At 45.4% G+C, this 26,464-nt stretch overlaps 3 protein-coding genes across 3 annotated transcripts in view; 1 reads left to right on the top strand and 2 right to left on the bottom strand.

Moving 5' to 3' along the window:
- LOC128297541 (uncharacterized) overlaps positions 1 to 18,256 on the bottom strand; it is a 67,647-nt gene extending 49,391 nt beyond the window's left edge. The window contains exon 1 of the mRNA XM_053033211.1: positions 18,096 to 18,256. Within this exon, the coding sequence (XP_052889171.1) occupies positions 18,096 to 18,134 (39 nt within the window). The 5' untranslated portion in view covers positions 18,135 to 18,256. The remainder of the gene's footprint in view (positions 1 to 18,095) is intronic.
- Positions 18,257 to 18,463: 207 nt separating this feature from the next.
- LOC128297401 (circumsporozoite protein-like) lies at positions 18,464 to 23,388 on the bottom strand. The gene is made up of 7 exons (XM_053033032.1): positions 23,305 to 23,388; positions 23,054 to 23,211; positions 22,477 to 22,819; positions 22,264 to 22,400; positions 20,847 to 21,626; positions 19,084 to 19,241; positions 18,464 to 19,004 (listed from the first exon to the last, which is right to left on the bottom strand). Exons 3-7 carry the CDS (start codon positions 22,699 to 22,701, stop codon positions 18,853 to 18,855), a joined length of 1,452 nt encoding a protein of 483 aa, XP_052888992.1. The 5' UTR covers positions 22,702 to 22,819; positions 23,054 to 23,211; positions 23,305 to 23,388; the 3' UTR covers positions 18,464 to 18,852.
- A 363-nt stretch (positions 23,389 to 23,751) lies between these two features.
- Positions 23,752 to 26,249, top strand: LOC128299742 (26S proteasome non-ATPase regulatory subunit 11). Its single transcript, XM_053035788.1, has 4 exons — positions 23,752 to 23,854; positions 24,126 to 24,799; positions 24,889 to 25,158; positions 25,237 to 26,249. The coding sequence occupies exons 2-4, from the start codon at positions 24,263 to 24,265 to the stop codon at positions 25,678 to 25,680; spliced, it is 1,251 nt and encodes a 416-aa protein (XP_052891748.1). The 5' UTR covers positions 23,752 to 23,854; positions 24,126 to 24,262; the 3' UTR covers positions 25,681 to 26,249.
- The last annotated feature ends 215 nt before the right edge of the window (positions 26,250 to 26,464 follow it).

The following is a 26,464-nucleotide window of genomic DNA, read 5'->3' as shown; positions in this document are numbered from 1 at the left end:
CGCAAACAAACAAAGTTCCGACCAGTTCTCGTTATGACACGCGAGCTTCGTAAAGCCTACAAGACCGAAAAAAAAGACCAACCTAACGCAGTCCCGGGGAAAAGCGAACCGCACCCAAATGGGACCGATTTGTTTGATGAACGGTACACACTGATAAAAAAACACAAGGTGTCCTGGCCCAAAAACGACGGCCTCCCGGGTTCCCGGGTTTCGCAATATTCGCATGCAATCGGTCCGCCCGTCCGCCCGGGGATACACATCATTAGAAAAACGGCCAACGGCGGAGTGAAGAAAGAAAAAAGAGAAGATTCAGCAGCATTCAGCATTTGGCCGCTGTTCGTGGCAGGGGTTTTATTGTGCCTCAACAAGCGCGGAAGACAGGTTGACCTCGATTGCGTTTATTGGTTCTCATACAGAAGGTTGCATGTTGCATGTTGCGTGCATCGATAGCAGCAGTGCATCGCCGATATGCATCACCGGTTAGCCCCGGGTTTGTGTGCCGCGTTCCCGAACTGCCATCCGTTTTGTGCGATATTATTATTTATGTGCCCGGGCAAGCGGGGCCACACTAAAACGCCCCACAGCGAAATTGTACGGTTCGTGGCCACGAAAAGCATGAATCACGCGTGCCATCATCAAGCCAGCGCGCTGCCCAAAACGTTCGTGTGCAGCATGTAGGGGGGCAAGAAGAGGCAAAACAAAGCACAACGACCTTCACTTTGCACACCACCATCGCTAGATATTTGGTATCCTCCCCCGGATGTGCCGATCTCGTTGCCGTTGCATGCAGTCACATCCTTCACACCGCGAGCCGTTGTTAGCAATTTTGGGCCGCCCGCCTAACCGAAGCTCACCCGGTCTCAAGTGTAATCCAGTAGGCGGTGATCGCCGGCAGAGCAAAATTAATTATGCACGAGAGTGCATAAAATAACGTTTGCTTTTTTAATGTGCATCGTTTCACGCGGCACAATACGGCGACACCGCTCTCCCTCCCTCCCAGCACCCCCGAACCGGGCCCACGTGAAAGGCGTGTACGGAAAAGACACTGGCGCACTGACGCACTTTTTGCCTGTAAAATACATCGATGCCATTTAGGGTGCGCGGTTTCATTTTGAGACCCGAAAGGAAATATAAAATCAAACCAAGCGAAAGACATATGTACGCGCACCGTACGCGCCTACAGCGATAGACGCGCACCGGTACGGTAATTAAATTTGCATTGTTTCACAAAGTCACCGCTAGAGGCAGACACATATGGCACGGTTGCTTTGATGGCTATGAAGCTGCTGCCTGTTAGCAAATTTCTGCCACACAATGTAAAGCGTAAAGTAAAGGATCAGTGGTAATATCTAGCGACACAGGACCGCTCTACAGTTTGTTGGTAAAAAAACTGTATTTTTGTACTATTTGTCGTACAGCATCGTTCGTAAAGGATTTATTAATCTATTTGCTATATCTCCCACTATCCAGCCCTAAATGGCTATTTCAGGGTGAGCTTTTCAGGCTTTGCATATAAATTAGAATTAGGATTTGTATTCCCGTAACATATCAAAAGGGACGATAAATTGCGCATACAAACTTCATGGGAATAAGGTTAGGAATTGTCCTCGGTTAGAATAAACGAAAAATGTTATCTATAGTTTGCCTATTTTTTACATGCACTGGCTGTTCTAGATAACTTATCCCACAAAAGAGACTTTAATTATTTAACATCTTATTCAACTCAATTCAAATTCAATTTCAACTTGTTCAAACAAGTAAATATTTCAAGTTACAGTTGATGAAGTTGAGATTTCCTGTCAAAAAACGTTTTGTGAATACTTCATTAGAATTAAACACAAGTAATGTATTTTTATAAAAAAGATGGTACTATATTCAATCTTCTAAATAGTGGATGGTTTGGATTAAATAGTGGAAATAATATGAAAATATAATGTCACATATTTAGGTTTGTTGTTTTAACATTACAATCAATTTATTTAATAATTTATAAAACTTGAACATAAGCTGAATGACCTCGAATCATTCTCCCTGGTGTTGTACTTTTCGTACAGTTTACTGTTTAACAGAAATAAAAGTAAACGCTTGACATGCGGTTTGCATAAATTAAGGGGTTTTGAGCAACAATAACGATGTGTTTTCCTTTAAATACTTGTTTTCAACGTCAGCACCACCTCGACAGTGACTCTTGATACAAAAGAAGTCTATGTATTTTTTCCCCCGTTATCAAGTTTACACGCATAAAGTACGATTGGAGTAAAATTATGAGCTATTGTTAAGCAAACTGCGCCACGCTAACGGTGATAAAACCTTTAAAAAGGGCTCCCGAATTCAGTCGTAAAGTTGGGCGGCCGTGTTTCATGAAGCGAACTTTGTTGACGTGCGCTATATAGCGCTGTGTACGGCGAGTGCAAAAGGCACAAAACACACCGTTTCGATTGAACCAATAACGCTCTCCGGGGCGCACACACACACACAGGAGGAGGCCATCTTCTTTGCATTATTCAATAAACTTCCAGCGGATCTATTTCGCCTACTCGGGCGCTGCGCCACTGCTGCATCAATTCATAGTGGGTCTGGGCACGCATATTCGTGCCTCTCTATAAAATATTTATACCCCCCTCTGAACCGGCCGCCCCGGGCGGGATCCCCCACATCCACCCATCCCGCCGTCCTGCTTCTGCATTATGCAGATTAATCCGCCGCACTCGTCTGCGCCTCGATCCGAACAACCCGGTTGCTAATCCTTCCCGGACCGCGCTCCCAGCTTCAACACATTGTACGGCGCCATTTCTCCTGCATCCCCCGATCGGTGAGCATTCATGGGAGCACTTAATTTTGCGCCACCGAATAGACACCTCGTTCCCATTGGGAATAGTCACTGCCGGACGCACCGTACCGTGTACCGGTCGAATCGGTGTCCGCGTACGCCGCATTGCAACGGTACGCGCGCCGTATCGTTGGCACGGATCTCGCAGCTTTCGATCATCCTTACACCGAGCCGACCACGCACTCGGCGATGGGATGGCCGCACGGGAACAGGACGGTACCGCAACCGGGGGTGCTCACTGTACTTGTTGTTGACGGTGGCCGTTATTGTTGCAACACCAGCACACGATGACGATGGTTGATCAATATTCGCCCGTAGCGCAAACCGTACCACAACCGCCCGATGGGGTGTGTGGTACCGTGCGTGTGCAGTACGTAAATCGGGTTATCGTCTTGCAGCTGGTGCCACCGCCCCCGAAAGGGACAACTGCCAACTTCGGATGGATGGATTTCGGTGTTCGAAAGTAGCTTCCTGACAGCCTGCTTCACTATGCCACCTTGTTAACCGGGGGTTAGTTGGCCCCCCGGTAGCGGGACGACACACTGTGGGATGGGATGAAATCGGTTTAATTGACCTACGAACTCGTGTGTTTACATGTGCGACCGTTTCCAAATGTCAGCGCAACAGATTTGGAGCGAGCGGGGGGGTTTTAGTGGTTGACGTCCTGTGCCGAGGACACACGCAATTGGACGCGATTTGACATTTAACCAATCCGGACATCGCAGTGTGCTGTGGTTATGTGATTTGCTCAAGTGCATGCACCTTAATGGGGATGAAGGATGGCAGCATACTAATCTTACGGTGTGTTAGGCTTTGTTAACATGCCGGCACCGACCGAGGCCAGGCGGTTTCTTCTAATAATGTACCACAATCGTTGGAAAATCAAAACCTCAAGCTATACAAGTGTTAATCGCACTAATTAATGTGTCTTTAAAATACAGAAACTAGTGCTTATTTGCAATCATTCTATTATTATAAACGTTCAGAAGTTTACTTTTACGTATTATTGAAAAACATACAACAATCATATAGCAACATAGAGATAATATTGGCGTAACATTAAGAGATGTGACTTCAGAATGGGGAAGATCATACCTTAAGTTATAATGCTTAAATTTCAAGATCCCTCAAATAATTGATGAATAATGAATTCATCCAGAACAATCTACAAATATGATTATAAAGATGATCTTATGTTATAAATTTGTAAAGAAATTTGTAATTTGTAAAGCCGTATAAGTGTGAAAAACATGTTTGAATAATTCTCATAAATACGTTTATCCTATGCAGTATTTAAAGAAATTTCAAAAGTGTATGCAAAGCTTAAAAAATTGATTACTTTTTCCTATAAAAAAAGAGAAGGCAGGTTCAAGTCTTAGCCATCTTAACATCACACAGTGTTTTTTACTAAAACACAATAATTAAAAAGGATAGAAAAACATTCACAAATATTGTACTTATTACTTCAGATACTAAACATGTTAAACTTAAGTGATTTTATTTTATTCAGTATTTCTTGTTTACATTTTCTGAATACAGGAAATATGGCTTAATTTGGTTCTAAACCTGCTAGGATAATGCTTTGCTTTAATATTTGTCCAGTAGTTGACAGAAGAATTCATTACGAAAAATGTCTAACCATGTTTTGCTTGGCAAAAACTTGGCTTGCCAATTTGTACGGGAAACTGACAGCGGATAAGACTCCAAACGTCAAAACGCACATAGAAAAACTAATTGGAGGTATGATCTAAACCAGTAATGTAAGCTTTTGAATCTTTTTTCCAAAATTTGCGTTAAATGTGTTGAACCGCTCTTTAATATGAATTTGATTTTAACATTTATGTCAACAATTTTTCAAGGTATTTAAATTATCATGATGTTGACACTGTTGTATGATGAATGAAACAGTGTATACTTCAAAGAATGATCATTACATTGCATACATTTAGGCGTTAAAAACACAAAGCGTACACTTCGTTTATACTGCCAGGATAATTGAGCACTGGGTATTTAGCGCCCAAAACTATGCAATCACTACTAGAACGAACCATTTTCAATCGTATGTAATCGTCGGCAGATTTATATAGCTGAAGCCCGTAGATTTTGTAAAATTCAATTAAAAAAACAAACGGTGTGTAAATCACTTTGTTACACCTCATCGTGATGTACAAAACTAATATATTGTAAAAACAAACTTCACCCGTGGAACTGATATCCGATAGCATGTAAGTTAACCGTTTGAAGGAGTGTCAAAATTTCCATCAACCAAACATTTCAATCGCACCTAACCCAAGCGACACACGCATTCCCACCTAACGTTACAATGGGCCAACAAAACCATGCGACAAAAGAAACACACGCACGCACCGCCACAATAGTTCTGAAAAGCCTCTGCACAGCAGACCCCAGGGGGACTGGCTGGTGGTGGTGATGGTGATGGTTGAATAATCAATAGACAACCGCAACACTTGCTGCTGTTGCTGCTGCTGCTGCTGCGTGTCATTTTTGCATTATTCTGGCCGACCGTCGACCGATTCCGCAGCGCGCAATTCCGCACATTTCGGGCGTGGACGAAGCCACACGGGAGCCCGTATCCGGCAGAGACCCACCACTGACGCATAACCGTGCAAATAGACATGCAGCGATTTTTCTCAGTGCGAAATTTCGCAATGCTATTCGATGAAATGCGATGATAAGTTCGTATATAAAAAACGGCTTGTCGATGTAATTATTTGACAGCCTCAGTAGGCGCTGAATTGTCTCCAATGAGAAATGGGATTTTTACAAGATTGAGCTACTTTGCGAAATTTCGCACTGAGAAAAATCGCTGCATGTCTATTTGCACGGTAACATATCATTTCCGTCTCCGAGGATTTTCTCCTCGGTAGCGTGCGTGCAGAGCACGCAGGTAACGGTGCGAAGAAGGATTTGAAAGCCTCCTTCTGTCACTCTCTCTCTTTCAATCCTCACCACGGTAGTGAAAATCCCTGATCGAAAGCAATGGAAAATAAGTGACCCCCTCTCGCCCCCCAACTCCCCACACACAAAAGAACCCGAGGGAAGAAAGGGAGGGACACCCGAAAACAACTGTCATTTACTACAGCACCGATGATGATGGCAAACAAATCGGCAGAAATAATTCGATCGACTGCAGGCACTAGCAGCAGCAGCAGCAGCAGCAGCCACCAGTGCCGCGTGGACGCTGCGGAAAGTAAATAAAATCCAACCATCCAACCGTGATCGGTCCGTTTCAACATATTCCATTTTGCACCGAAATCGAATTTTCGCCCCTCCTGGCCCCACACACACACACACACCGGGGCCAAACCACAGCAACGACCAGGCGCCTCCACCAACTGGTGGCTATTTTTCTCGATTCCATTTCGATTTGCTACTGTCTTGCCATATTTCGGATATAGTGCCGTATCTAGCCGCATTTTCCCACGCCCCCCCCCTCTCTTCCTCTCCCGCTCCATCCACCCCATTGGGCCAAACTTCATCTTGTTCCATCAATTGCAATTTCATTTCCAGCGTGTGTTGTGCACCATTTTGCCGGTTCAGGAGACTCATTTGGACGTGGCATGGTGGCTGCCACGGTTCGGTTGGTTTTGTTGCGCGGGTACGACAATGGACCCGAACTCCAAATGGGTGCCATTTAATCGAATTGTATACGCAATTCAGCACGTATGGGAGAAATAAAATTAATGCCACTGGTGACGCAAATAAATCGTTGTCATTTGACACTACGGCCATCGTGTGTGTGTCCCCACAGTTGGACTGACTGCTTGCGGCAAACTGATGATATAAAACAACCACAACGGTCGAATGTGAAAGCATACAGCGCAGCAACAGAAAAGATACGAAAAACCAGACACGAAAGGAGGGTTTTGGTCCGATAATGGTCCCCCGAAAGTGCCACGAGACAACAATGGAACGGCAAAGGTACGGTGGTAGCTGCGGATCCCCGAAATGGCCCTTTTACCATCACATGCCGTGTGTGTATGTATGCGTTTTTGTCCTGACAGACACCCGGCACCTTCACGCAGGAACGTGAGAAACCATAAAACAATCGACGCGACGAATGTGGACGCCTGCTGTCAAAAAGGGCGCACTGTCAAGTAGCTATTTTGACCGGGCTCCCCCCCGGTTGTTGTGGTGGTGCCCCGGAGGAAGGGGAGAGGGATGCAATTAGTAGAAGAAAAGCTTCATCTCCCTGACTGACGATTGTCCTTCTGAGGCCCGTTAAGAATCAGCACTTTTACGGTCATACAGAAACGGGGGAGGACGACCGACCTGCCCTGCCATTGGTAGTGGCCAGCGCATAAATCTTTCGCTCATCCATAGCCCTATTTCCCTATGCCCAATGTCACCCCGGTGAGTCGATTGTTGTAAAACAATAAATTCTCTCCAGCTTGCAGTGGCAAAAGGGCAGGCGGAGGCTTAAAGACGACCATCGTACCACGCGCGCTTAATGACCTCGCATTTGCCGATAAAAAGGGAGATCATTTCTTCATCTCCATCGCCTCTAGTTACGCTGCGCAGAGCAGCAACACGGTACGCCATAAAAGTTGATCTGATTGAAGTATAAGTAAAATGCTTTATTTTACTGCCAGTTTTTTTTTTACACGACGTTCCATGAGGTATTGAGTGGAATTATGGTGTGCCTCTGTTCTGCTCGTATGGTGTTCCGTAAGAGGTGTACAGTGGGCTTTATGCCTTACAATTGGCCACGAGTTACCCAATGCGTATTTTTTTACAGTCTCAAAATTGATGCTGGGATTTTTATGCAACATAATTTATGCAAACATTCAACAGATAAGCATAATATAAATATCGTCTTGTTTGTTTAACATTAAATTCCAAATAAAACTCCCCTGATTTTTTATGTTGGTAAAGCTTTATTCCAATTCAGAGCGGATGTATAGCTGACGGTTCTATTTCACTCTTCTATGATTTTATTTTAGGCTTTTTATTTGTTTCATTGAAATGAGAACAATATTTCCGATTTAAATCACTGCTATTAACGTTACTAATCGTAAAAGGTACTCAAAAGCTTACAATCTAATATTTATCAAGGAGGAATCCTTATAGATCTTGCAGGGATCGAAGGAATCTTAGAGATCTTCATAATATATCTTCAAGCATTATTCTCCATATTCTCCATAAAAACGTATGCTAACATAATGATTGCATACTTTTAGGCGCATACAAAACTGACATGTCTAGTCCCTGAAATTGATGCATGCACTGAAGCTTGTCTAGATTTGATGAAGCATTGTCAACTAATTGAAGATAACTTAAAAACTAGTCCATAATGTATCTTCAAGCATTATTCTCCATAAACTATAAAAAAAACGTATCGAAACATAATGATTGCATACTTTTAGGCGCATAAAAAACTGAAAGTGATTGCATACTTTTAGGCGCATACAAAACTAACATGTCTAATCGCTGAAATTACCATGGAGATCCTCTGATCCTCGATGTTTTCAGATTACCATGTTTCGTGATGAATTTCCGGTTGAGTATTTACCAGAAAATAAATCTTGTAAACATAATAAAAATTTTAATCCTTTCCAATAAAATTCCTCGTTCCAGACGATTACAATCTAACCACTGGTAATTTATAACACCAAATCGATGTACAATGTTTCGTCTAAATAGAACGATGCTGTGTATTAAATGGCAACAGATTACCATAACAATGGATGTGAATTACTTATAGTAACAACACACGCATAACAATGCTACAGACCATGTGACCAAGTGCTTGCTGGAGTAATTTATTGACTCTATTGACCCGTACTTACGGGGTCCCGTTCATCATCACTAATGACCCACACACACACACACACACATCGATGCTGCTGACAATGTTGAACGTCAGCTAGTCAATATTCTTGTTCCGCTTTTACTATGGCCGCTTGCGCAAAAAGGAAGAGCAGAAAAAAAAACACACACTCAATCGCAAACATTACACAGCACAGGGCGGAAGGGGTGCTTTTGGTTAATTTTTTTGCTTGGTCTTTTTTTTGTTTTGTCGTTTTCGGGGTGGCCCATTCCAAAATTAGCCCACGCGAATTGATGGAATAAATTATAAAGGTAAATTATACCCAGAGCGCGCCCTTTGCCAGCGCCACACGCCCGTAATCCCACCACTGACCACTGATGGGAGGATTCCGAGTTGGTTGGTTTCCGTTTGCTGCCTGTTGTTTTGTAAATATATCCTTTTATCGGTGTTTTCGGTGCCCTTCTTTTTTATCGGCCCTTGTTGTTTTGCTTGCGTCCTCACTCGCGCGATGGCGATCGGCAGACGAGTATATGCGTCCCATTGGTACGCGGGCCGAAACGAAAACATAAAAGATAACTCCGTTGGTATGTATATTTATTCAAACAAATGAATGAGAACCGACGGTGAGGATGAGGGTGGGGGGGGGGGGGGGGGGGGCACAGAACGGTGGCTTCGTTATGCTGATGATTATCACGATTTTTTCTCGAATTCCCACCATACGGTCGTCCTGTGTGGCTGTGTTCCACCATCGGTTTAGGATCCACGTGTGTGGAAGGACGAAAACAAATAACAATCGAAATGATCAACGGGGCCCATACACCAGGCATCGGCATGGCGCACTGCTAAGGTTCTGATCCACAAGGAGAAACCATACTTGGGACCATCCTCCTCCTCCTCCTCCTCCGTACCAAGTGGGTGTGGGAGCTTTCCGACCCGGCCTGGGGGGTCTCTTCCTTTTTTCGTGTGGTTTAATCGCTTGGTAACCGCTTTACTGTCCTCCCCCTCTTGTTTCCTCGGCCCGCTGGAGAACAATCCCCCAGACTCGCCTAAAAAATGAACCACAATTTCGCTCACTCCCACACCGTTGCGCCGGCCCAGCTTAAAGTGACACAACCCCGGATAACCGTAAATTTTCTACCACCGCAAAAGCGAGAAAGGTACTCGACGATTCGGCAGAACAAACAAAGCGCCCAACCTATGGCCCAACAACAAAAAAGAGGGAAAAAAATGGCTGACACACACACACACATACGCCAGTGGTAAACAAATTAGCAATCGTTTGATTAACTTTTTATGGCCACTGCACTGCTTAATTATTTTGCCCAACAATGCGAGAGAAGGTTTGGACGGGGGGAATGTTACGATTGGTGGTGAAAGCACACCGGGGAAATTGAGTATTTTGTCAATCGTTTAATTTTTTTTATTTTTGAGGATTTTCCCACCCAGAACTGGGAATTCACCTTCACCTTAGAGACACATCGGAATCGGAAAGCTCAATTCCAAGGAGCGCGAACCACGTGTTGGGTACTTGCTGGCGGTCTTAAGCGGACACTGTGTATCGTGTCTGATTCACTGCTTCATTTTGCCAAAGTTTGACGACACGCGGCCCCCTACAACCAACTCCACGGGCCACGGGATTACTGATGAGAAGATAGTATGATCAACGACCCCTCGCCGCGCGCTAATGTGAAGCAACTTGAATTATTTCCATCCAAAAATGTTCATACCTCAATTTGGTCACCCCCCCCCCCTCCCCCCCTCCCCCACTCGAAAAGCTCATCCCGTGGACTTTCTTCCCTTTGCGAAAGATTGTGGAAGAAGCTGGAAGCTTTTACGATGGCTCATAAAAATACAAATTACTTTTACATTCGCCTGCATCCACCGGAGTGTGCCACACCCGGGGTTTTGAATGGTGGTGGGGAAGGTCTTATGGTTGCAAATTCACGATTACGATAACTTGATGCGATAGCGCCACGCGAGTAAATCCGTGCCCATGACGCACAACACGACGGTGGGGGGACTTCACGATCCGACAATGTTTCCCTGGCAGTAAAATGTAACCCACCCAACAAAAGCTTGCTCTCATGCTCACCCAGAATGCTTCCCAATCGATGGCGTTGTCCATTGGTCTAAAACATTGTATCGCCGCTGCCGTGTATATATATCTCGGTTCAATCAAATTGCCTGATGGATGGTGGAGCCGAAAACGGACACGAACGGGAAAACTACCCCCTTGCCAAAGGGAGGGACGGGGGAGAGGGAAGTAAAACAAATCCCTTAAGAGTGTCTTCAAAATCCACTTAGCCCTCCTCGCTACTTGGATGCGAGAAGGATGCGCGGTCAGCCGGAAAGGCAACGTCACCGGGGGTGGAGTGGAGCAGGGTTCAAACGAAAGTAAGCGCAAATCTACTAGCCCATTTGCCGCACAAGAACACAAGAGCGCCAAGCTGAGTTCCTGATATTGGATATTCGTTTCGTTTCGGCACAACGACGCAGGACCGTACCCTGGTGTCCTCGCGCTCCCTCTGTCTCTCTCGTCAAAGTGTCGTCCGTCCCGCTGCTAATTGATTGATGTTATTCAATCAATCCGTTCCGTGTTCGGGGTTGGGAAAAAACATGGCTGGCCAGGGGATGGAGGATGCCGCCGGATTGCTGCTTCGTGTTGCGTCAATCCCACTGCCAGTGTCCACGGGCTACGGGCTCGAGCAGCACGGATTCAGCCCCACAAAACCCAGCCAGCCAGTAGAAGTAGCAAATGAATTGTAGCAATTTAGGGGCTTTATCGTGAGATGGTTTTGGTTTTTTTTGTGGGGATGGGGGGGGGGGGGGGGTGTGAGGGCCCAGGAAGTGTACGACAGCAGCAAAACCCTGTTGAGGCATTACCCCGGCAAAACCAAACCCCGGGGGAAACGGCAACCTAAAACCATAACAGAACATTAATAGCGAATACTGCTGGGATAGACAGTTTCTGAGGAGGGGACGAGTGTTCGTCTTACTGATTTCTTATTGCCCATCGTTTTGTGTCCTTCCCCAGCCCCGGGTTGTGTCTTGTGTGTAAGCATTCTGTTCGGCAAGTAGCAAATTAAGTTGAACAGACTGGCAAGAAACTGCCAACACCGAAGCGCGTACCGAAGCAGCGTACTAATTTATCTTTAGTGCGCTGGAGTCGTATCTGTTTATTAAATATGAATGACCGAATGACTCGCGGGGTGTGATTGCAGGAAGGCGTGTATGTAAGATCACGTCCCGAGCGGGATTAGTGCAGGTGGCGATGGTGGAGACAAAACTTTATTCATTGGTTTTCCGGCTCAATCGTACATCTTCAAACAGCAACTGATTCGTCCAGCTCGTATCGGTATCGGCGAGTGGGATGATATTGCCAATTTTCTTAGCATCCACCACCAACTTGGTTCTTTTCGCTCTGTGTTGAGGTGAAACCGGAACTGCATAGGTTAAAAGTTATACATACCGGACTGAAGGTTAATATGCAATATACTAATTAGTAGGAGATATTCTATCTTTTCTACTAAACCATCTCACATTTTCGTTGTCTAGTAGCTCAAATGGCTCGCATCTAGCCATTACTCTTTCATCAAAGCACTCGTCTCAAGGATCCCAGAGTAACGGTTTTAAAACAGAAATCTTTTCAATCCTATGTGATGCTTATTTGACAGATCAATTGGTACATTTTTACAACCGATCAAATCTCTGATTTTTATGGAAGGATATATAGCTGAAACTTAGAACCGATTACCTTCATAGTTGAAAATAATTAGGTCGATGACTGTTGTGTTTTCTCTTCTGCCAACTACTTTATTTCATGCAACTTACAATACTGAAGGTTACTTCGATACGCGTAATACCAAAGCGAAAAGCACGGCCTCCTAGAGTCCGTTTCTAATTGTCGCTCATTGTCAACGACTCATATCTCCCAAATGCCATACATGACATTTCCTCCTTCGTTGTTGCGAATGTTGCGTTTCCTTCGAGTTACAGAACCAACGGATACGTCCACAGGCAAGCGACCCAGACAATTAATGCGATGACCAGTGTAACTGATGAATTGTCTGTCTGTTGGTAGTAGAGAATATTGTGCCTTCATTGCTTTTAACGTGGTTTCACCTATAATACCGCAAGGGGCTCCCGTGTCTAATTCCATCTCGGTATTTTTTCCGTCTATTCTTATGTTGATCATTATTTTGGCGCTAGGTGCAGTATTTTGCACTGTATTGATGACCTGTACTGAATCGATATTATAAGCAGGGATTTGATCGATCTTATTATGTTCGCGCGGTGAGATTCCTGAACGGCAGACCTGCGAAAGGTGACCCTTTTTGTTGCACGTCCGACATATAGCGTTGCGGAAACGACAAGAACTTCTATGGTGTGGCCCACCACAACCATTGCAGGACGTAATTGCTGAGTTGTTATTACTTACTGTTTTTGATCTAGGGAATTGCTTTTCAGATGCATATTTAGCATGCGTAGCTAGTGACTTGGGCTTAGGATGTCCTGCTTGACGGAACGGTTGTTTCCTTTTTGTGTGAGGTTTTTCGTAACCTAGCTTATTTGTACCTTCGCTTGGTGTTATCGTTGTTGCTGTGGAGATATCCCGAACCGTGTTGCGCGTTGTTTCAAGCGTTAGAGCAATATCCAAAGCTTCTTGGAATCTATCCGGATTTTTAGCGATGACTTCGTCACAAATATCGCGTGCTTCCATTCCGTGTAGCATTTGTTCAATCAACATTCGGTCGAGAAAATCGTCATACTCACAGTAGGCTGCGCCTTGTTTGAGTCGAAGGACGAATTGCGAGATTGTTTCGCCCTTTTGCTGAAGAATATTCCGGAACTTTACACTTTCGACAAATTTGTTTTTCTTACTATCGACGTGGTTTTGAAGCGTCGTCCGCAGCTCTGCATATGAGATTTCTTCCGGTTGTCTTGGGGTAACGAGAAACTTGAAAGCGTTGTTCAGTTCGGTTCCCATATGTACACGAGCGTAGTCGGCATACTTGCTGACGGGAATGTTGCTGAGTTTAAGACCCCATTCAAATCGGTTGAAGTAGTCTTCTACTGTATATCCATCAGCTGCAATAAACGGTGGGTGTGAGAATGTTGGCAATTTCGGCGTATGAGCAGCGTTGTCTCGATTTGCCGGTCCGTTGGCGGTGCCCAGGGCGGACTTTAGAGCTTCCGCGATCATTATGGAAAACTGTGCCATGGCTGCTTGATCTAGCTGGGCCATTATGATTCTCACTTCCTTTTCACTGTATTTTTCGAAGAAATCCCACTTCTGACACCAAAATGTTGTGTTTTCTCTTATGCCAACTACTTTATTTCATGCAACTTACAAAACTGAAGGTTACTTCGATACGCGTAATACCAAAGTGAAAAGCACGGCCTCCTAGAGTCCGTTTCTAATTATCGCTCATTGTCAACGACTCATGTCTCCCAAATGCCATACATGACAATGACAAAGTGAACTCTTGCAGCCTGGGCTTTAAACGTGATAGGCAGATACAGAACATATCGAAATTGCAGTCCTTCTTCGTGGCAGGCTTACTGTCAAATCGTATGGAAATTGTTCGGCTTTTCCTCAGGATTATTGAGCAATGACGTCACACAAGAAGAAGCAGAATGCATTGAGAGAACTCGTTTAGTCCTTTCTCATTTTATGCGGTAAATTTCCATAGAAAAAACATGGTGTAATCTTTAAATAACTTTAGCTGTAATGTCCCTATCGAAAGTGAGCGAAAAGTGGGCAAAATGAACGAGAACCGTTCACTCACGCACTTCATCGTTTTAGTGAGTAAAATCGTTCACTAGAAAAAAACGCACTACCGATTCATTGTGATAAAGCTGAGAACCACTGCATTGCCACACGTTGCTTTAATCTGAATTTTCCCATGACACGCGTTGTGAAATTGGATGTATGCATAGTAATTAGGAATGGGATGTCCTGGGGTTGATGTTTCACAGAAGTTTAATTACAGTTTATAAGGATATGCTGGACATTTTCACAATTTTCTCACTGTTTGCAGTGGAGATCCTGAGCTATATAACACCTGTAACAGCGAAACTGTCTCATAAAAATTTCACCTAGAATATTGTCAACCTCACAAACATTTTCATTGCGCCGGACCGGTCCAAAATCCCATCCGGACTATATCCGGATTGGGGAAAATAAAGCCAAAGAAAGCCAGAAATGGCATGCTTAGACCTCCTGAGGTTGTTGTACCGATAATGTAGAAGAAGATTGTCATCTTCAAACGTCCCGATATTTGATATCAAAGTAGCCATTGTAAGTCACTGCCAACCTGGCTGAGGTGCATGAGGTGAGAATCCAAGATATTAGGCTAACTGCTACTCTGTGTGTCTTTTCACTAGCCATTTCCTCGGTTTCTTGCTCAAGAAGACTCCACTCACGTTACAATTCCAGGGAATTCTACATCACATTGCAGAAAATCCATCCGAAATCTGTCCCAAGCAACGAAAACCTGGGAAGCCGCCTAGATGTCGACTAGAATGCGATATGACACAGCCTGCTTGGCGTTCAAATTCATTCCGTTCCAGCGTTAACATTGTCATACACCAAACCATACGAATTTTAAAGCTACTTCTTTAGCGTTCATACACTTCCACCGCCACAGCCACGTAAAACAATCTCACGAAGCTTAGTCACAGTAACGGGCACAGTCTCTTAATGCCGCAAATTTCCATTTACCCGTCCAAAGGATTCACGCTAAAGAACTCTGGTTTAGTTTCAGTTCACATTTTGGCATGGAGTTATCTCGGAGTTCCTACGAAGTGCTACGCGCGCACATTAGTGCATCACCCACCGGAGACGATTTTATGGCAGGTGGTGGTGCTGGTGGTTGCAGTTCTTTTTGCGTCTTCCCGAAGACGTATGAGAAAGCTTGCTATGACGCACACAGACATATTTGCTACTCATCCATCTTTCTTCGTTCTTCGTGAAATTGCCTCATTGCCGCCGTTGTGGGTGATTAAGTCGAAAAAGCTCATTCGAAAGGGAGCTTACTGTTTGGGTAAATGCCAAACTGCTGCCTGCCAGGCGTCTAAACAATCGCATGCCAGTATGAGCCGTGCCTGCCCATTGCTTATACCGCTAAAAGGAAGGTTTTCCCTTTTTTTAAGGGGTGTTTGTTCACCTCACCATTCGCGTTTGCTTTTACCGACCCGCGGAATATGATATCCTTTCGACACCTGGTACCCGCAACACCGTACGGGTTCGGTACGATCGGGAGTTCGGGGCGATTTTGTAACCATCAACATGGGCAAACTTTGTACAACCGAGAGCTCGGGGTTCTTTTGCAGCTTCGAAAGGATATACGGAGAGGGAGGTGAGTTGGTTTGGGGTTGGTACAGAACTTTCCCTCATTGGAATTTCACCGCCGACGAAGAGACGCGAGGTGTCACACACGGCACACGGGTGTTATATGCAGCTAGTCGTCTCGGTGAAGGACCTCTTCCTTTTTTTATTTTGGAGCGATCAAACATAATCTTTTCAACTACGTTTACACACGCATCATCGGCTGACGGCACTCGGAAGCGAGTCGGTTGACACGCCGCCTTCCGCTTATGGAGAGGAGTTCCTTTCCACTTTTTGTTCCGCAGATTAGTCCTCAGTACCCTTCAATCTCGTACCAGCCGTAGAATGTCTGCACGTGCGTGTGCGAGGTAGGGCAGGGAAATATGGTGCTCCATGTTTGAATTCTCGCGATAAGCACCATCACTCACGAACGCGTTGTATATTTGTGTGTTGAGGGTGGTGGTGGGATGGAAAGCGATTTACAAAAACCCTCAAGTCTCTGCGGTTTTACCATATAGACACACGCAGACACTCGCTTGCGCAATACGAAAACCATTTGGCGTGCGGTAAAACTAAACCCCCCACACCCGGGCACACCCGGTGCCAGGACAACCGAGAACTAAATCTTCCCTGGATCTATCTACACTGTGGAAGGGGATGGATGGATTTAGGGAGCTTTTTCCAGGGAAGTACGTCATCAATGGGTAACAAAGAACGTGCATGCAGAAAACATACTTGCCCCCAAGAAAGACACAGTGTGTGTGTATGCTAGATGTTGCCTGAGCAGGGAATTCAATAAGGAAAGAGCTTAAGCTTGTGGAGATTGTTGTTTGGTACGAAATAAAAAAAATCCACTCACATGCCTTTGAAGCACACGGCACAGTTGTATGTAAAACATCCATACCGGAAGATGGTCGGTTTTGTTTTTATTACCCTGGAAGTAACCTCCCCGGGGCTTGCGGAATTATGCGTCCGTTGTTTAATGCCAACAAACACACGCACAAACTTCCCTGGAAAACAGTAACGGAAAAACGTGCTCCATTCCGATGCATTCCGATAGATCATCATCGATGAATCATAAATTGACTTTGAGAAGATTTAATTATGTTTCCCCTGCTTCGGTCGATACAGAGTAGCACCCCACATAAAAGTTGCTTCAAAAGTTCCAACTTTTGCTTCCCTCATGACTCTCCCCCATTATCATACCGTGGTTTCCAGTACCACACATAAGTTCCAGCAGAAATAATCTTTCCCCGTCCCCTTGTACTTTATGCCCTTTGTCCTTTAAGACCATCAGAATGGGAGGGTGGAAGACAGCAGCAGCAGCCACGGTACAGCGAACAAATCGGTAATGGAATTACCGTCCTAAAGCAGAGAGGTATTAGAAACTTTTATGTGATGATAAAATTGTAACAGCCCAAGAATATCACGATATATGTGTATAGATGTGGCTCCCGTGTAAGTGAAACTTTGGCCATCGTCGTATCAGCCGCCCATCAATTCCCAACCGTCTTATCATCATGCGTTTTTTTTTCTCTTTCGGGTATACGGGTACGTACAGGAGTCGTTTTGGCTAATGATTGGCGCCATAAAGAAACGTTTCGGATGCTGCTTTCGACGTGGGAAAGAGCACATGCAACACATTGCCGGCTGATGTACACTTAAATCATTTGAAAGGATGCGGCGCATTTGTTGCACCTTAAAAACGGGGGCCGACACTTTGGCGCGATCTTAGTAGGGAATTAAATTGTACATTAAACTGTTTGTGTTGTTTTGACACAAGCATTGGCCTGCTACGATCACAATTCCCACACACAAGCGCGCACACCCATGATTATCAATTGCGAGCATGTACTTATCAGCTTTATGACATTGAAAGTGATTAAGTGTAACGAAAGCACATAAACAACACCGGAAATTTGCTTCAGGGTGGGAGTGCTAACGGAGCTATTAGCAATGAGAACTTATTTTAAATTGAATGATCTTGAAATTGGAGTCATCTCAGCAACCAGTTTGATAGAATTTGTTAAGTAACTGTTTGAAGCATCCTTTAGTATATGTAACTAATTTTTTATCATGTTGGAATTATGTTTTTTTCTGTGTGATTCCACCTGTGCGTCGTTTACAAGGCTAAACAAACTCACCTCTAAGGTGCCTGCCTCGGAATTCATTGCTGTTGCCATTACGATTACACTTTCCCTAATCTTCTACACGTTTAACACACACAACGCGTTTTCCCGTACACTTTTCAATTCACGCACAATTTTAATCTATTTTCCACCCTAAGGACGGTGTTTACCGGCAGCGACAGTTTCACTGTTGTTGTTTATGTCATCTCTCTCTCTATACGCCTGTTCCGTGACCTACCCTCTTTTGACAACTCTGTCAAACAAAACAGATGCGCTTCCGCGCAAGTCACGCATTGTACAGAAATCGAACGCAAACGAATGGGGTGGACAACGCGTTAACTGTCATCAAACACCGTGACAAAATCACTGCCTCCTTTGCGTTCACTCAAAAAAGAAGTGTGAATTCTTTGTTTTGTTTATTCATGAAATGCTAACAGCTACACGTGAGAATCCTTTGTACATGATACACGGTTTAATAATGTGTATAGTGTTACTGGTAGAGTGTATAATTAAATAAAACTAACTTCAAACTTATGCCGTAAGTCACGATGCATTGCCCTTCTGGCGATACGGGGTTGCAAAACTTTTCCAGAGTCCCGCAAAGGGTTGTTTTTGCTTAATGATACGTAATAATACCGACTCGTAGGTATAGAGTACAGGAGAGAGTCCTATTCATCTAGTAGTCCAGGTTTACAGAGTTTAGTTTAAAAAACGCGGCCTTACTGGATGCATATGTAAATGTATTATGGCTCGATCGATGAAGGGGCTGGCTTCACATGCGCCCCGTACCGAAACCGTTCATATACTGGTCCATTTCTTTGTCCAGCGACGACTTCGTGTTTGCCATGTACTGATCCAGCTCGCTGTCCAACTCTGCGCGGCTCTTGGGCTGCTGGTTTACGTGCCCGGTACGATTCTTCGAAGCTGCAAAAGAGCAAATTACGACAAGCAGTTATACTTTAACTGTCCCGCTGCGAATGCAAATTGCTTATTTATTACTCACCACTGCGTCCACGAACGCGCGAATTTGCACGGCGTGATCGTGATCGTCCGCGTCTTCCGGATGCTGCAGCGCCTGCACCTCCATTCGCGCCACCACCGTTGTTGGCTGCTTTACCCTTCGCTGCTTTGCCACCCGCTCCCTTGCGTTTAGGCGCTTCTCTGCAAAGAAAATAGTTGTGGTCGTTGTACAATTTTCTGTTGCTTTACGAAGAAGACGGGTAGGGTATGAACGATCCAGTTCCAATGGTCCGACGAGGTAGACCGATCTGCTTGCATACACCATCACGTTTTCGGTGGGATGATCCTTTGCAGGACAGTTTGCAAGATGCAGCAGACATAAATGAGATGCGACATCTCGAACGAAAACAAATACATTTAACAATAGCAACGCGGGCAAACATCCCCCGAGCAAATACCTTCAATCAGAAATTTGTTTAAACCACATGAGTTTCGTTAAGGTTATCTCACCAGTACGGCAACAACTTCCAAATCCCAATAACCGCTCACCAAACAACGACACACTAGTGGAGAAGATTACGATCTTTTACGCGTTTCCTTTCACCGCTCCGATGCACATCTATAGCTCTAGCCCGCCCAATATGCACAGCAACATGAAGCAAGTTGGAAAATGTCCTTCTCTTTCTCGTCACACGTTCGTGGTCGTGGCTGACCACACACGGCGGATGATGATGATGATGATGGTCTTACATTGTGCGCACTAGTGCAATTACGCAGAGCAGCAGAAGCACATACAAACGAAAGTTTAGATTTGCCATCCATTCGCACCGAGCAGGAGTCAGGAGATGTGGTTGTTGCTGTGGTGTAACACGGTAGTAGTAATCTGCCCGCGTGTTCAACACTAGAGCTCCTATTCTCAAATACGCAAAAGGATCCTATAGCAACCGGGAAGGACTCCAGGAGGGCGGCTGGCGTTCTATTAGCTCCTTTGCACAGCCAGAAAGAGAAACTGCTATCAACAGCGTATCAACGCGGTGAGTTAGAGACCACAATACGTGCCCTCTGGGACAGAGCACGACATGCAAGCGCGATAAATACTCGATTATGCTCTGCCTTTTTGCTGTTGATTCCCTTTCGAATCGACCAAAACAAAGGCAATCGAGGAGTGTGCCACTCTATTACCAGCGTTGCTTCGTAGGTCAATCTCAAACCGGTGATAGCGGTACTACCGCTTATATGGCAATCATCAATTCAACACGATGAAGATGCCGGTTTCTATCCTTTTCCGCGATTCCGGAGCTAAAATGAGAAGATCGTTGGTAATGGGTACACTGATGGTTTCCGACTGAATTCATCCGGTTTCCTTTGAATTTCTTCATTCTTGGGGGCAGGTTCAAGTAATATAGTCTCGTACTGGCCGCATCTTCTTCTCCTGATTAGGCGTGACAGGCCGTCCACATTAAGGTGCTTAAATTAAGCTTTGAGAAGCCTTTTAACGAACATACGCACTAAAACCCATTTAGAGAAGTAACTGCTGTTTTTTTGGGAAAGGAGGTTTCAAACCATCTACGGGTTGCTTCTGTTTTGACCCTCGAGAAGGTGGTTTGGGGTGGTGGAACAAATATCGCTCCCCATTATCGTTCAGCACCACCGGGTATTGTTATATCTCTCGCTGTTTTTCTCTTTTCAAGAGTATGAAGACTGTTTCCGTCCTCGCAATGGGGTGTTGTAAAGCATGTGTCTCACGCCGGGATGGCCCAATGTATGGCTGTCCGCGCGTTTCCGATTTCATCCTCGTGGTATTACCTCTTCAACGGGCGTCCGGCGCGTGCACCGACGGTTGATGCATTAGCCACTCCGCGGCGGATGCTACGGCTTCGCTTAGTAACTCGGCCTCCATTGGCCCGGCCACCGACATTGCCGGTTGGCTCGTTCGTACGATTCACACCGAGCCGACTGTTCACGCTTCCGGCTCGCGTTCTAGATCCGACACGTTTACGGGATCGCGATCGGGCCCGGCCATTCGGGGCTCCGCCGGTCTGCACAGGTGCAGCTGGTGCTGCTCCACGAACACGGCTCCGGCTGCGGCTACGGCCACGTGCGCCGACCGCACCATTAACCGTACCCAACCGATTGGCAATCAAATTGTTGCGGTTTATACGACGACGAGCATCATTCGGTGCGATGGTTTTATGGGTTGCGTTTAGTCCGTTGCGGCTTCCGGCACGAGCCAGGTTGGTCCGGGATCCGGCACGAGCCAGGTTGGTCCGGGATCCGGCACGAGCCAGGTTGGTCCGGGATCCGGCACGAGTAAGGTTGGTGCGGGAACCAGCACGAGCAAGGTTGGTACGGGAACCGGCGCGAGTCAAGTTGTTTCGAGATCCGGCCCGCTGTAGATTCGTCTGTGAGTTCGAACGACTTAGCGAGGGCTGTCGATCGCGGGATGAGCTGCGATTACGGGAAGCACTACGTCCACGTGACATGCTGCGACCACGGCTTACATTACGGGCCGCACCCAGTCGGGAATTGATCGTCGGTGTACGACCTCGCACTCTCTGCAACAGTTCAACGCGATCAGCATTCATTCTGCAGATAAAGAAAGAAAAAATGACTGTTATTGTTTCACACGAAACAGCTGTTACGTTCTTAATACTTATAACGAAATATTTAACGGGTCGAGTTCATGTAAAGAAGCATAAGTCCCAGAAAACAAACATATGACCGGCTTGGTTCTGGCTTTTCCGTGGTCTTTTGTTTAATTTTTCCTTGCAGTACAGGTACAAATTTCCGAAACAAGTATTCGAAAATTTTGTTAATCTGTACTCAAGGACAACTGGGGGGTACGATTAGTACTGGTGTTCCGTACCATTGCGTCAAAACCGAGCAGCAAACGCCCATGAACTGAGTCGTGGCAGGGAGAATTTATTCTTCCTTGAATTATGACACCAAATTTGGGGAATGGATTCAAATCTGCTGTTAACCTATATTCAAGGACAACCATGATGAAGAGTCGCACCCATTGTGTTTTTTTAATTGCTGTACGATGCCATTGCATCAAAACAGAGATCAAACTAGCTGTTTTGATTCGTGGCAGTGGAAATGCTTTTCCTTGAATTATGACATCACATTCGATAAATCGGAACGAAGATGATGTTAACCTATATTCAAGGTACATGAACATTTGGATGTTACCATAGCATAACAAGAATCCCAAAGCACTTACGTTGCTATATCCGTGAAACTGTTGGATCGCTGCAGACGACGAGCACCGCCGGGCAGCCTATTCATCGTACGCTTCACCTGCTGCGCCAATGTATTGCGCTGCAGCCGCTGCCTGGCCGGACGACTTTCTTGGATAACCTGAAAGTACGCAATTGCAATGTTAGGGAATTACGTTCTAAAGCATTTTTTTTACGTTATAAACGCTTGCGCTCACATTTCTTGCCAAAGCGTGCAGGGCATGCATACGATCCCAGCTATCAATCAGCCGACGATTGCTGCTATCCGTTATGGGAACTGGATTCGGGCGGGACATGGGTACGTCCATCATCGTCTTAGACATCCCAAATCCTAGAAATGGTTTGGCCATCGATGTGAAACGGTCATTCAACGATACACCAGTCGTGTTGACAAAGTGTAATTTGTTCAGGGCTGAATTCATCTTTGCGATTCTGATTGTAGCAACGACTTCTAAACACACACACACACGACACGCACAGGCGGTACCAGGAACAATAGAAGTGTGTATTTTGGGTTGCCGCTTTCAAAATGGCGATTCTCTGTAGAAGGAAAAGCAAAGAATTATTCATAGAAATTAAAACCGCCACTGAATGTGTTGCATCGTGCAACACGCACGCATGAGATAAGCCGCTGTGATTCAGGGTTTGTGATTCTATTTTTGGACATGTGAACGCCGCCATGTTGACGAAATTCACCAGGGGGAGGGCTTAGATGCGCAAAAAAAAAAAACACAAGAAACCACGGAAGCAAATATCAAAGCAATCATAGCTCACCTAACGAAAATTGATCACTCTGCACGATATTCGGTTATTCACCACCAATGGGGATTGTTTCTCTAGCTTTTTTGGCTATAAGTTTCCTTTTGCACACACTTTTTCACTGCACTTTGGTCGACACGTTTTCGAACAACTACGACGCGATCCGTTTCGAGCTGTAATGACAAAAAATAAGAGACATACGTGGGCTTTATATATTTTCCTCTTGTTAAGGACTATGAGAACGTAAAATTTTAGCCTACATTTACCTGTTCACATTAGCAACTACACAGTATTTAATGGTTTTATGAAAGGTTCTCTTGCTACCCACGTTCTAAATTTCTGCCTGCCAGCGAACGAATGCGTTGACAACAGCGGAAAAGAAGCGCGCATAAGACGCTAGCCGAAGACGTTTGGCTTCACGGCAAACGTTTGAAACTGTACCTGACAATCAGGGTACTCTGGAAGATTCTCGACAAAACATATTTACGCTTCTAAACAGTTTGCAAAAGCCAAATTTCCCTAATTTATGGCTTAAAACTTGAGTTATATTATGTTTTTATTATATATTAGTTCGATATTCGTGAAAACATTTTAAATTTAGTTTCTCAAACCTGAAACGCTTCGGAAACGGTTGATTGGCAATCTCAGACCAGAGCTGCCAGCATTGCGGTGAGAAATGTCACTGTCATGACTGAACAGAAATGGTACTGTCAAACCGCTTCATCGAAAACCCATCACCCAGGAACGTTTCGTGTAATTGTTGCGTGAATTTCGTGAAATATAATCAGTTTACAAGTGCAAAAAGCTCTGTTTTCGGTGAGTAAAACGATTGCTGCAATGGCAAACGTAAGGAACTAGCAAAAGGTGGTGTGTTTTGTGCCGGAAATTGAACAAAATCCGAACTTGTTGACATCTGCTTCGGCGTAGCGTTCTGATGACTTGTGCGATTTTGAACGTCATTGTCCTCGAACCAAACACACACACACACGCGCCCACGGCTTTCCGCATTCCTTCCTCTCCTTTGTCGCTGACAAAGCTAGCTGGCTGGAAATAAAGCGACATTAAATCCCGAATCGAACACTTTCAGCCACACAACGTTTAAAACGCTGAATCACACTGCTGTGTACCGAGAGGCGTTGGCATCCGGACAGTATAGAGGCAACCACAGCAACGATAGAACACACCAAGGCTCAGTACTACTAGACCCCACTCAGTTGCATCGAGATGGCTGGCGCAATGCTGATCGACCGTGCCCAATCGCACTCGCTGAATCGGCAGGATATGACCATCTTTGCGCGCGACCTCGAGGTGGACGAAAACGATGAGGAACAGATCCGACAGAAGGAACAGAAAATTCTCGAGCTGGGCGAAACGTACAAGAAAGAAGGCAAGGCCAAGGAGCTGGCCGATCTGATCAAAGTGACCCGTCCGTTCCTGAGCTTTCTCAGCAAGGCGAAAGCAGCTAAACTGGTACGTTCGCTGGTGGATCTGTTCCTGGACCTGGAAGCCGAAACCGGCATAGAGGTACAGCTGTGTAAGGAATGCATCGAATGGGCGAAGCAGGAAAAGCGCACCTTCCTCCGGCAGTCGCTTGAGGCTCGACTGATTGCGCTTTACTTCGACACGGGCATGTACACGGAAGCGCTTAATCTTGGCAGCCAGCTGCTAAAGGAACTGAAGAAGCTGGACGACAAAAATCTGCTCGTCGAGGTACAGCTGCTCGAGAGCAAAACGTATCACGCGCTGAGTAATTTACCGAAGGTAAGAACGCGTTGTAGAATGCTATTCCTAATACAAATTGTAAAGGGAATAAATGATTGCCTTATCGGAAAATGGTCTTTCCATTGTAGGCCCGCGCTGCACTCACGTCCGCGCGTACCACAGCGAATGCAATCTACTGTGCGCCGAAGGTGCAAGCCACGCTCGATCTCCAATCGGGAATTCTACATGCGGCCGACGAGCGTGATTTCAAAACTGCCTTCTCGTACTTCTACGAAGCGTTCGAAGGATTCGATTCCGTGCAGAGCAGCAAGGCACTGACCGCACTGAAGTACATGCTGCTGTGCAAGATCATGCTCGGCCAATCGGATGATGTGAATCAAATCGTCAGTGGCAAATTGGTAAGTTGTGAATGCCCAGCCCTGTTTAAAGTGTGCTCAGAACGTGTAAGTGTAAGTGGAATTCTGTTGCTGTTGTAGGCCATCACATACTCTGGACGCGATATCGACGCCATGAAGGCGGTCGCGGAAGCATCGCACAAACGCTCGCTGGCCGACTTTCAGGATGCGCTGAAGCAGTACAAGAAAGAACTGGAGGATGATGTGATCGTGAAGGCACATCTCGGCACACTGTACGATACGATGCTCGAGCAGAACCTGTGTCGCATTATCGAACCGTACTCGCAATGCGAGGTAAGCTTCATCGCGGAACAGATTGCCCTGCCCATCGCCCAGGTTGAGAAGAAGCTTTCACAGATGATACTGGACAAGAAGTTTAGCGGCATCCTGGATCAGGGTATCGGTGTGTTGATCGTGTTCGAGGAAACGCCGGTCGACAAAACTTACGAGACTGCACTGGAAACGATACAGCACATGGGCAAGGTGGTCGATACGCTCTACCAGAAGGCGAAGAAGCTGACGTAAAACGTGGTGGTGTTGTCCGTCTATTGTTCCCGGCAACGGTTAGCGCATAATGCAAATTAATTAATTTGTCTACCAGTCTTAACCTCTACTTCTCCGTATCATGTTGTTTTTTCCGGTTCAAAGAAACAAAATCTCCCACTTGTGCAGAGAATCCACACCCCACGGGCTATCTGTTCACAAACCTATCTAGCTCCTTTCATTTAAAACAAAAATCCGACTGACGAATGTATAGTTTTTATCTGAATGTTCACTGTTGCATAATCTCTGGCTGAGAATTAAAATTTGCGAAACAAGTGAGTTGGCAAAACGTTAATACATCTTTGCAATGAAATCTTCCGCCGAGTAGAAGAATAAATTGTCCGTACAAGAGCGAAACTCATCTGCACAGTAACCTAACCAACCCAACGCCTGGCAATGAATTAGTCTATTCCATATAATTTGAAGGGTGTAGAAACTTGGTTCATAACTCTGCTCAAAAGACTCACAAACCTCCATAGTTGTGCGGGACAGAAGAAGAACGAATAAATTATTTCCTCTTGAAAATGCGAAACAAAATAGAAAGTACATCCCCATTCATAAAGAGAGAGAAATTTTGCGGAAAACGAAAGCGCCTACTGGTCGCGGTTTAACGTTTGACGTTTCGGAAATGTTGTGCAGACGAGACACACACACACATTGTCGTGCGCGAATGTCGGCTCAGATCCCACACTCACACACCGGTAACGATCAGCTGTCAAACGGGTGTAGGGCGTAAACAAAACAACACATTTTGCTGAAGGGTGCG

This window comes from Anopheles moucheti, chromosome 2 (genome assembly GCF_943734755.1).
Source record: "Anopheles moucheti chromosome 2, idAnoMoucSN_F20_07, whole genome shotgun sequence".
NCBI lineage: Eukaryota > Metazoa > Arthropoda > Insecta > Diptera > Culicidae > Anopheles > Anopheles moucheti.
The sequence above is the reverse complement of the archived record's forward strand: the minus strand, read 5'-3'. Positions and strand labels throughout refer to the sequence as shown.